The 12844-nt window shown below is 36.2% G+C and overlaps 1 protein-coding gene across 1 annotated transcript in view; it reads right to left on the reverse strand.

Annotated features, from left to right (window-relative positions):
- CTDP1 (CTD phosphatase subunit 1) overlaps window positions 1–12844 on the reverse strand; it is a 100935-nt gene that overhangs the window by 20829 nt on the left and 67262 nt on the right. The window contains exon 12 of the mRNA XM_418905.8: window positions 10928–11118. Within this exon, the coding sequence (XP_418905.6) occupies window positions 10928–11118 (191 nt within the window). The remainder of the gene's footprint in view (window positions 1–10927; window positions 11119–12844) is intronic.

Below are 12844 nucleotides of genomic sequence, written 5' to 3' on the forward strand. Positions count from 1 at the left end.
CCAGTACAGACTAGAGGGGCAGGATCACCTCCCTTGACCTGCTGACTACACCTTTTCTGATGAAGTCCAGGATACAGTTGGCTCTCTGGGCTGTGAGGGCATATTGCTGTCTTATGACCAGCTTGCGATCCACCAGTAGCCCCAAGTCCTTTTCATCAGAACTGTACTCCATCCTTAGATCACCCAGCTTGTACTAATAGGAAGGGTTGTCACAACCCAGATGCAGGACCTTGCACATGGATTTATTGAACCTCATGAGGTTCACCTGGGCCCACTGCACAAGCCTGTCTAGGTCTCTCTGAATGGCATCCTGTCCCTTGAGCATGTCAACCACACCACAGAGCTTGGTGTTATTCACAAACTTGCCGACAGCACACTCGATCCCAATGTCAATGTCACTCATGAAGATGTCAAAGAGCACAAAGAAGGAATGCAATTCAAACAGACCTGGACAGGCTTGAAAAGTGGGCCCATGAGAACCTAATGAGATTCAACAAGGCCAAGTGCCGGATGTTGCCTTTGGGTTGGGGCAATCCCAGATATGTGTACAACCTGAGAGAAGAACTCATTGCGAGCAGCCCTGTGGAGAAGAACTTGATGGTTCTGGTGAATGAAAAGCTTGGCACGGGCCAAGAACATGCTTTCAGACCAGAAGACCAGATCCTGGGCTGCATCAAAAGAGGAGGGGCCAGCAGGGTGAGAGAGGCGATTGTCCTCCTCTGCTCTGTCTTCATGAAGCCCCACTTGAAGTACCCTGTCTAGATCTGGGGCCCCCAGCACAAGAAAGGTATGAAGCTGTTGGAGCAGGACCAGAGGAGGGCCACAAAGACGATCAGAGGGCTGGAGCACCTCTCCTACAAAGAAGGGTTGTGGGAGCTGGGTTTGTTCAGCCTGGAGAAGACAAGGCTATGGGGAGATCTCAAAGGGGCCCTTCTAGTACATGAAAGGAAGTTATATGCATGACAGAGACCGATTATTTATATGTTTTGATAATGATAGGTCAAGAGAAAGTGGTTTTCAATTAAAGGAGGGGAGAATTAGGTTAGATGTTAGGAAGAAATTCTTTACTCAGAGAGTGGTGAGGCACTGGAACAGGTAGCCCAAGGAAGCTGTGGATACCCCATACTCGGAGGTGTTCAAAGCCAGGCTGGATGGTGTCCTGGACAGCCTGATCTAGTGGCTGGCAACTCTGCCCATGGCAGGGGTGCTTGAAACTAAATTATCTTTGAGGTCTCCTCCAACCAAAGTGATTATATGATTTCTTGAAGAGAAAAACTTCTCTACTTTTATAAGGCACTCATGATAGCAGATTGGAAATCTAATTTAATATTGAAAAAAAAGCAGAAAAATCAAATATTTGGCACAGGAAGACTTCCAGAGACTACAGCCTTTCTGTAACCAAAAGTTTCTAGGAAGATTATGCACAACACAGCACAGCTAATTTGGTATAATCTTTTCACATAAATCAGTTTTGAATCCTTTGTAAAGAGATTTATGAAGCATTACAACTGTTTTTGTGTGTCTAACAAAGAAAGGAGAAATGAATGAGTTAAGACATAGTCCAGGCATGACTAAGAAGCAGAATATTGTTACTATTTTACAAATATCGTTATTCCACATATTAGTGTGTAAAAGAGCTACATGATTCAGTCTTGAAGGGCAAAAAGATTTTTAAACTATTTTTCATAGAATTTACAATCAGCGTAGTAGCTTTGAAATAGCACAGAGCATTTAAACCTTAAGCCTTTAACAAAGACTGTTTTCAAACTAATTTCTGTATGTATTTATTTTGGATAACTTCAGAGAATTCGAAAGTTGGGGCAAGTTGCCTGAGCACATACATTTTAGAAAGAGAAAATAAAGGGAGTATTAAGTAGCAAGATCATTCAGCATTTCCATGGCATGTATGTGGGAGGGAATTCTATAAATTAGGCATGGAAATATGCATTTAACTCACTAAGTCACCTGAAATTTTGATCTGAAGACAGAATACATCACTGACTTTCACAAAATTTGTGTTCTTCATAGTCCTTAAAAAACAACAACAAAAAACCCTAAAAACAAACAAGAAAAAAAACAAAACAGCTTTTCTGCCCAGGTAATGACAAAAGGTGCAGAACAAAACAGTACTTTAAACACAAGTAAACAGAGCTCTAAAAATAGCCGAAGGCTGATTACTGCCTGACGAGGTGGGAGGGATAGCACAGGGATGCAGTGAGTTACGGGGATCCCGTATGCCATTAACTCCCTTCATTTAGCCCAGTAAACCTACTCAGAGTGAACATTTTAGATAAACTTTGGTCAAGATCTTTTTTAGTAGATATATCTGAGTAGAAAAATAAGAGGAATATTAGGCCGGCAAAGAGAAATGATTTCTGTAATCTGCTCCCAAAGGACGCACTCCTTTGCCTTCCTTAACTAAATGACTTGCCCTTACCAAGGCTTTTCTAGAACACAATATAACTGCTTACTTTCTGCTATGAGAAGAGACTACAAGAGCAGTGATTGGTCAAGATAAAAAAAAAAAATAATCCACTGATAACCATAAAATGAATCCAGTATAAATGATTTTGTCAGATCCAACACTCTAAAATCAAGGGAAACCAAATAATTCTTCTCAAATAATGACACCTCATCTGACCCTCTCTGTCCCCATTCCACCCCCCACCTTTTTTTTTTTTATTAGAACGTTTTTCCCTCAGCTTAAGTGGGGGAACCTTTTTTACTGAACTATTACAGAAGCAAAGTAGTATGAAGTGTAGAGTAAATCTAAAAGTGTTTCAGCTCTAGCAGTTTATGTTTGTCAAAGACAAAAGCCACTGGAGTGGAGTTATGTAAGAAGGAAGCACTGGGCAATTTAGTGTGAAACTGAAAATGTTTAACTGAAGACCATTTCTGAAAAGACCAAAGTCTTCAATCATAACAGTTATTACCTTCCAAAGTCTCTCTTCTTTCCAGTTTGCTTTTTAAATCTTTTAAGGTAAGTCTAGAAGGGCCAGAAATCTAACATGCTAGTAGGTATGACTATATCATGATCTCTAGTTGGTACAACTGCAAAAAATTTGGGCAGGTATTTTAGATCTTTGTCTCACATGAAAAAAATATAACAGGCTGAAGTTAAATAACTATACAGCAACTCTCCACTATCTACCTCCACACACTACTAGAATTCATCATAACAAGACATAATTGCATGCAGATTAATAAATATTTTGACAGTTTCATAGCCATAAGTATTTTATTACAAGCCTAATTAAGGATAATTAAGACTATTATTCTGAGAACAGTAGTCAAAAATAGCTGGGGTGAGGATAGCGATACTGTACATACCCCAGAAAACATTTATTACCACAGTATTGATTTTGTCACGCAGAAATTTTGAATAACATAAGAGCTTTCAAGTAAAAATGTTCATAAATGGAAGCTGTGTTTACAGTGCATATTCATTCAATAATGATCGTTCCCTGAACACTTAAGTACAGAAACAAATCATGTTTTGCATGCCCAGAGAGGCCTCTTCCTTCTTAGTCTTCACAATCACTTCCAAACAGAAGTGACATTAAAATTCTGCAGAACATCCTGCTTATGTGCAAAGAATAAGATACACTGCCAATGAGAGCACTTGTTTTAGAAGCTGATCCTGGATTTCAGTCTGGAATGTTTCATCGCTTTTTCCAGAAAAAAAGACCACATGAAGCTGTGGTAACTTTTTAATTGCCTGTATCCACTACATTCAAAGAACATTTACTTCATAATTCTTAAAAACGCAAAGGCATTCAGTCATGTAAATGTCCTCTTAGCTTGTCTGAATGATGAGAACTATTACTGTATTAGGATTAATTTGTGCCACAAGGAACTATGCGTTATCATCCAGGTTAGCACACACACAATGCAATACACTTCTCTTGAAAAAGATGGTGGAAGTTTCAATTCTTGATAACTGAAAATATCCTTTTGAATTTCCACTCTTAACAGAAGCACTCCACTGATTCAAAACACGCTAGTTCACATACTGCATTATCAGCATCAGTTAAGTTTGAAGCCAGAAAATAAAGTACCTGTGATAAGCATGAAAAACGTTTCAGCAACGTTTTCCATTACATAAAAATTATCAATTGCTTTCTCATTACCTGAAACATGTTTTCTTCTCCTAGTTTTTGAAGTCTTCAGAAAATTAGACTAATCCTGGTAATAACTACATACACAAACCTGGGCCATTTTGTGTAAAATGAAAAGCTTTCCCAACAACTTTAAACTTTAGAAATATAACTACCTATAAAATTGGAGCCTAAGCATACAGAAGGGAGAGGACATGCTTCCTCTACTTGCTCTACCTTACGAATAGGAATTTTCAGGAAAATACATCCAAAATGACAAGCGCCGCCTAACAGTGTAAATTTTCCAAGTGAATCAACTATTCTGATAACAAGGAGAGGAGGTGGTTGCTTATCAGGGATCTTTAATTCTGTAGAGCTTAGAGCTTCTGTAGAGCATTTGTTTTTTTTTTGGAGCTTTTTTTTGGTTTTGTTTTTTGTTTTTGTTTTTTCTTTCCCTACTCTATACATTGCTTTCAATGGTGGGTTTTGGTGAGGAATCTTCTTAAAATGGATTAATGATCAGTGTGCCTTGTAGTATTCAAGTACGGAAACAACATTTATTTACCAAATTATAGCAAGGAACAGTAGTAATGAATACTTTGCTTGATTGTGGATGCATGATCTTACTGGCAGTATCAACAAATGGGCTCTATTTGCTTCCTGAAGCTTTTCAGCACCCTTAATTCCATGCAGAGATTTCAAGGCATTGAAATAAGCTTCAATACTCATCCTAATTCATCAGCATCTAATTGAAATGTTGCTTCTGCAACACAAAGACAGATATAACAGCTTTGTGGGAACACATTTTTTAAGCTGAGACATTTTCCTCCATAATCCTACAGCCATTGCCACAAAAGGCCAACAGCCAAAAAAAGTGTAGTTTTAAAAATTTACTGATTGATCCAACTCCAGTACTTAATTGCGGTTCTCAAAGTGGGAAATCTGAACATAAAACTTAGCAAGGGACTTACATATTATGTGTGATTAAACTCAATTCTGCAAGAAAAATTTGTTGTCCAGAACAACCACACACCAAAAAGATTCAGATTAAATGTCTGAAGAAACTACTTGGAAAAATATATATAAATGAGAGCAAAACAAAGTTCAATTTTTCTTCAAACAGTATTTTCCTATTACCTATAATGGGGAATAATTGCTTACTTTATGCTTAATTCTAGAGAGAAAAAATCCTAACTTTTTCTTGAACATTCAAGAGTTGACAGAAGACAGAAATACCGATCTCCTTTTCATTTTGCAGTTACCTGCCCCATTAAATAAAATCTACTTCAAGGGCAAAGAACCAATTAAAGATCATTCTTAAAAGATAATATTATCCTTTTGTGAATCTCAGCAGACAGGTTCTCTATCAAACTGCCGGATGATTAAGTGAGCTATGCTGATGCAGCAAATGATACAGGAGGCAGGAAAAGATGAACTCAAGGCACAAATATTTAAAAATTCGTATCTTAAAATTTTCTACATCATAAAGATTAAACCACCACTATATGCATCATTTAGAGAAGGATTCTGGAAGACTATACAGTGTAGTAACACTAAGACTTCACTCAATTCCGTGAGTTACACAGATGATAAAAACACAAGACCCGCATTCCTTGGCAAAATGTTTAAAAATCCCACAATTTTTCAACTACATTTGAGATGTGCTGTTGAAAATGCCCTCAATTATCAACAAGACCTACACCATATACTAATAACAGAAAGTCCTATAAAGCATTTTGAATAGAAATAGAGCATTAAAAAAAAAAAAGATAAGTATGAATTACTAATGTAAGGATTACTGTCTGATAGGCACTGAAATGTGGAAACTTAAGACCCAAGACTGTTAAAGCAGAATGTCTCCAGAGTGGGAGCTGAAAGAAAGTTATAGGAACAGCAGCAAATACACTGGCTCAATTAGCATGAGATGTGTCAAACGATTTTTTAGAGGAGTTTGCAGAAGATTTTTTTTTTGGCAGCAAGAAAGAAAGCAGAAGTGTCATTTCCATCTTCTAGCACAGTGGCTATTAAAAGAAACTGCTTTTATATTTGAAAAAAAGAAAGCACTTAAAAGAAGCAAAGACATTCTGAAGGAAGTGCAAAAAAACCCTTTCCTTTTAGAAATTTAGACTCTCTTTGAAATACTTCAGATTACTACCATGCTAGCAAGTAGCTTAAAATACATAGGTCACTCCAAAAGTAATGCTTGCTATTTATTTTCATAGAAACTACAACAGATACAAAAGACTATTTGAGAGAGCAAATTCTAAGCTACAAAACATCATTTTTTCAGCACAGCCACCATCATTAGCTATGCATTTTTGTCAGTCTTGAACAAGAGTATACATGCCACATTTGTAAAGTGCTGTGCTTGTGGAGGTGACCCACAGTTGCTGTCACCACTGCTGAAACGCACCACCCACCACCTCCCTGTGCTCACATCCATTGTTTGGTCTCCATAAATGTTCAACAAGTGTTGATGAATGTCAATTGGTGCCATTTTTTCTGCATGGAGGAATTCAGGGACACACCTCTGCTTCATACACACTTCCATGTCAGATACCATTTTGTCAGATTGCCCCTCTGCTGCTACCTGTTGCATGGCCACAAAACATAACAGAATACTGATAGAAAGGTTCAACCTCTACTGCCATACCACCAACATTCACCTCTGATGTCATGGGTCAAAATAATAAAATAGGAGACATTACTTTCAAGGCAGGCCTTGCACTTCTTTCTTGAGTTGTAATGTAAGTACAGAAACTCATAATGTATATGAAGATGGAGGAAAGCATTTCAGAAAATAAACTACTGTCAAAGCTTAAAGTACCATTTCAGATACTTGTTCTTAGAAGTATGATTTCATTATCAGTCAGGAATATCATCTACTCTGGACTGATGCAAAAATTACCAGCAAGAAATTTTGCTAAAGAAAACATTTCACTTATGTATACTTCTATAAAGGATGCTTAATTTTTGCAAGAAAATAATTTTGCTAATGAATTAGATATTACTCCTGATTATTAGATTTCTTCTATTTAGTTATTCAGAGGAGAATACTTCCCTCTTAAGCTAAAAAAACATTTTCCAAACACACTAAGTAGGGAAATTTCTATTCCAAAACTGAGTAAATTCTCAGCAAAACAATTAGACTTTACAGATGTTTTACAGAAGCTGAAATTACTTGAAAGAAACACAGTAAAAACGTAGGACTTGGTACGGTGATTTGACAACAATCAGAAGTAAGTTTTTAAAAAAGGCACTGTACAAGGCTTCTGATAATGAACTGAGAAATCACAGAATCACCTAGGTTTGAAGAGACCTTCAGATTATCAAGTCCAACCATTAACCTGATCTCCTGACTCTCATCACTAAACCACGATTCTTGCTACCACCTCAATGAACACATTACAAAATGTCTGATGTATGTTGAGTCTAACTAAAGTTAGCTGCTTTACTGAAGCTTTTCATTAACTGTTTCCAAAATCTAATCTGCATTAGTAGAAAGGCAAGCAAATGGGAACCATTGTATTTGCTGTTCAGGGCATCACTTTCCACTGGAGATTTCCACAATCTAGAAACTAAAACAGGCAAAAATCTCACCACCTACGTATCACCTAGCAAGTTTTCTTAACAAGACTGTTTCACACTCCTGTCCATTCTTCTACCAAATATATTCTTCTGACATTGCTTGCTGAAGTCAGGCATCTGTCTGCTTCAACAAACAATGGATCAAAGCTCTAAAAGCAATTCTTCTATTCCAAAATACTTCCTACAAGCAGCAACTCAGAATAATACAAACCACATAAAGATCAAGAAGATTTAAGAATAAAAACTCATTTACCTCACATAGATTTTCTAAATACAAGTAACTTGAAGATGTATTTTATTGTTATGCAGTTCATAACTGCAAGAGGCAGATCAAACCTGACTGATATGAACTATGTTATTTTTGATTTATAAATATCAAACAGCAAGATTGCTTGGTCTATGCAGTATCCCTTTAACATGACATTTATGAGATAAATGCAAGCATCTTATTGACTTATATAAGAAGCTGGGACTAAAAGAAAAAAAATCACCCCATATGCTATCAAATTCCAACCTAACTGTATGATATCTTCCAAAAGTCACAACAATAAGAGGATGCAGAAAAGATATTGTAACTTTTCTCAAAAATAGCTATTAGATTTCTCAAAAATTATTTTTTCTCCATTCATGAGAACTTTAGTCATGTCATACGAGTCAGGGAAACGGTCATGATATTCTGCAGATTTCCAGACCAAAGCCTATCTAATGCCAGTCTAATGCAAGTGCAAGATTTCTATATTAAAATGCTATAGTCCCCATGTTAGTAACTACTGAAGAGGTGTAAGTGGTGCATTACTTACACAAGAAATCTACAGTCTCTGCAGGCTGCAACTCTTGCAGGAACAAGTTGAGCTAGAATATGGAAGTACTGGATCGGGGAAAATACTTTTCTTCATTTTAAAAAATTGTTTTTATTTTATAGATTCTGGGGACATTAATAGCTAAAATATGAACACAAGAGTGATCACAGGAAGTTGTGAAATAATGATTTAAAGGCCAGTCCAAGGCCTTTAAATAGTTGGGAATAGTTGGGACTGGCCTCTACAACATGAACCCTTTGTTTACTTAATGTGGAAAGAGGTAATGGTGATCATAGTAACAGATAAGTTGCAACTCCAGGCTATTTAACTGAGCAGAAAAAGTTGAAAATTACAGCCTAACACCCCAAGGACTCCAATTTTCAGAACAGAACTTTTAAACTGGCCAGAACTTGTACAGTGCTTCGCTTTTAGAAACGTAGTCCCCTTTAGTGGCTCAATAGTGTGGCTGCCACATACTATCCAGGAGGTAGTATTTCTGTGCAGTGGACTAACCTCTTGGTGGTTTTAATCCTGCTGTATAACAACTGTTTTTACATTATCCCTTTTGCAGAGTATATCATTAGCACATATAACACCAATTGACCATGAAGACATCAATTTAAAACTTAAAACTAAAAATGTAACTAGGATGACAAATCATGCAGTATTTCCTGCATAGTAGACACTGAGTCAACATCAGAACTAGCACTTTGTGCATATATTTGCTAGCACTTCGTGCATATATTTGCTAGCACTTCATACAGATTCAATCTTGGATGCAACTTAACAAAATGTCAGGGGTCTTCTTAAAAGGCAGAACGGTTAGAAATAGAAAAGTTACTCAGGAAGCCTCTCAAGGACTTTATTCTAGCAGCAACACTACTAGATACACACATGATCTCACACTATTTTGAGTGCTGAAGCATATGATACTCAGCATATGATACTCATATTACAAGCTTTCCTGAGTACTGCAGAAGTTAATTACAAATGTACCTGCTCTTTGTAAACCAAACACGAGGAAAACTATTTGAACATAATCTTCAGCATTTATTTTTATTTTTTTATTTTATTTTTTTTTTAGGATAAATTACCAGCAATATGCCACCAAGTCTTGCTACTTCAAATGGAGTACTAAAAATATTCATTGTTGGTTTGTCTTTCTTCTTCCAAACTCCATTCAGGTGGCAATTTTTTAAAACAACAATTTAACTATATGAAATGGACTAAACCTTTATACCTTTCTTATGCCTAATAGACTCACTTAAAAAAAACAAACAAGCAAAAAAAAAACAATGTTCGTTATTAGAAATATCGATGAACTAAATTGTTTGTGCAAATTTCCCTATGTAGCTCATTTTTCCAAAAACCCCCAACACATTGCAACCAATATCTCCTGATGAGTATTGCTGCAACAAATTATGTGGTATTTTTCTCAGTTTCTCTTGCATATCATTTGTGTGGTAGAACACAACTGAAACTCATGACTAGCTCTTATTGTGTGGAATCCAATAACTTTTACTTGGATTGTGATGCTTGCTTTGATCTGTAAGCCAATGCCTCTGATTTATCACTGGTTCACAAAAGTCAAAATAATATAAATCACTTAAGTCCTACTACTTTACCCATCAGTAAGGAAAACTATTAGTTTATGTCAGTTATACAGCTTAAATTCATACAGCTGGAAACAGTTGTAAGTGAGCAGAAAAACTATAGTGCATGTCTAAGTCGTGTTAGCATTTTTAATGCTTGGTGATACAGGATGACAATCCCTACAATTCCAAATTAAAATTAGTATGATCTTCATCTTGTATTGTCATCTCTGCATTGTTTTCTCTGTGTTTTTAGGCTTAAAAGCTTGAGAGACTGCAGACTGAGAACCATTAAGCAATACAGTTAAAATAGACATTTAATTATCAAGTTTGAGCTCACCAGCAAATTGATTGTCAGTCATTAGTCAACAATCTGTACTGGGACATTCAAATCATTTTTGCAGAAAAGACTAGTAAGTTTAAATTAGTTTCTACGGGACTAAAGCATAAAACCACCTTAATCTCATTTTTATCAATTTCCCATTGAAAAACTCTCCATAATGCAGAATTAAAAAAATACAGTTTCCCAAAACTGCTGGGAAAAATACTTCTCTCAAAGTAACACTGCAGAAGACATTGTCCAATATGTGATTTGAGATTAAGACTACTTTAAAATTGGCTTCAAAAGAGATGAGACTCTGGTTTTCAACAGATAGTTGTTATGACCATTTCTTTTAAACAACCCAAAAACACTGCAGAAGCAAGCATGACAATTTCACATACTTACATAGAAAAGTTAGCTACAAACAAAGGTTGACAACAAAGACACGAGGTCAAAAAACATACTGAATAATGCTGAAACACAATGAAACATCATTAACACTTCTCTTTATGCTTGACAAACTCATACCTGGGTACACTGCCTGTTAAGCTTTTTTCACTTGATGATGATGATAACGATGACGACGATGATCGAGGTCTCTGATCCGTTTTCACTCCTGTAGCCTCTGTTGCACTAATCTGAGGTTTTTCACCTTTCTCTTCTGGCTTTTTTTTTTCACTATCACTTTCATCACTGCCTTCTCCTAAGATGTCATCAACCTGCCAAAGAGTGAAAAGTCAGTGTGTCCTCTAACAGGCTTTAATATAGTCAATATTACATAATTATTAGACAGTTAAGTAACCATTAAGAGTATGTTTCCACTTGCCTTGACTTTCTCCACGAAAATTCAAATTAAACACAAGTACACAAGTACTTTAAAGGCAACTTCTGAAACAGCTCCAGTAACATTCTACTCAAATCAGATATATTTAGTCTGTTTAACTTGAGAGATACATATATATTCACATGGAGGATTCAGTCACATTTGAAAGTATTCACCCTTAATTATAGTAACATTGAAGCTGTAAATAAGAAGTATAATATGGAAAAAAAAGTTGTCTCCTTAGCAATAAAATGGATGGTATTTTGTACTGTTACAGCATGTATTTATATGCCTAACACAAGTGCTTCTTTAAGACTCTAGCTAATAACCATGTGTATACTTCCAGATATTCGTAAATAGTTAAGTAGCTCCAAAAAAGTGCATTTCTAAATATCTCACTAAGAATGGAATTAAACGTAAAGAACCCTGCTGTAACCTATTTGTCTGCTCATGCTAATTAATAAAAGCAAGTCTATGAAAACATTTACGCATTTCATTAAGCAATAGCTTCCCTTTCTGAAAAGTTGGCACAGAATTTCATACTCTCCCCAAATCATATTAATTACCTCCATCACATCCAGAACTACTGAAACTGGTTCTAGCAAATCATACTGATGATCAGTTCTGTTGACAACAGTTCTCTTTTAGTCAGCATGAACACTGACTTCAGAAAAGAGGTGAAAACATGAGAAAACATAGGTGAGGATCCCACAGGAGAACATGGAAAGGATCTGAGTGTATTTATCTGTGGATATTATTATTTTCCTGAAAGCAGCTTCTCTCTAAGCCTAAGTTGAAATATGTCTCTCAGTTCTCACTAATGCCATACCTGCTTCATCAAGACAAAAAACTCCATATATGAACATGCACATAAAGATTTTACATTGGTTCCTAATGGATAATTCTCAAAGGTAAATAAAAGCTGAGAAATAAGAAGGCAAAAGAAGACAAGCTCTTGCCAACACTCTACTGCAAATATTGCAGAAGTAAATGAAGTGTATTTTTCAGAGAAAAATCTCAAGAGACATCTTGCAAGCAAGGAGGGAGAGAAAACAGGAAATAGAGAATTTTGTTAACAGTCAAAAGAATATGCCATTTCTTTTTTCAACCTTCAGAGATGCTTGATAGCGCGACTTCACCAAACATGTAGGTGACTCTCATGGCACTCTTCCTGATAACTTCAGAAATACAGAATATTTATCATTTATCTTCAGTCCTCTGACAAACAGATGGATTTGGTGGTTTATTATCTTTCCACAAAGTGTAGTCAGCTACTCCTATTTGACAGATGTAATGCTTCTTGAGCTCTACTACAAACTGGTTTTAAAAGTCCATGCTACGTTTGGATGAAATGACTTTTAAACAACATGAAAAGTAATCAGTTAGGTTCTTAGATCAACAGTTTAAGTTGGTTTTCCATTGGTATTATAGTTTCTGGGATGAGATTAGAGGAACACACCTTTACTAAGAAGGTAATCAATGTACTAACATCCAGCAATTGACAGTGAGAGGACAGCAGTGATGTACAGCTCTGAACAAACTACTTTCCAGCAAGTCTAGTGTTTAATACTGCAGACCTTCATTACTAAAGCAATGCTTTTCCAGAAAGATGTTTGTCACAG

The sequence above is a fragment of the Gallus gallus genome, chromosome 2 (assembly GCF_016699485.2).
Source record: "Gallus gallus isolate bGalGal1 chromosome 2, bGalGal1.mat.broiler.GRCg7b, whole genome shotgun sequence".
Taxonomy (NCBI): domain Eukaryota; kingdom Metazoa; phylum Chordata; class Aves; order Galliformes; family Phasianidae; genus Gallus; species Gallus gallus.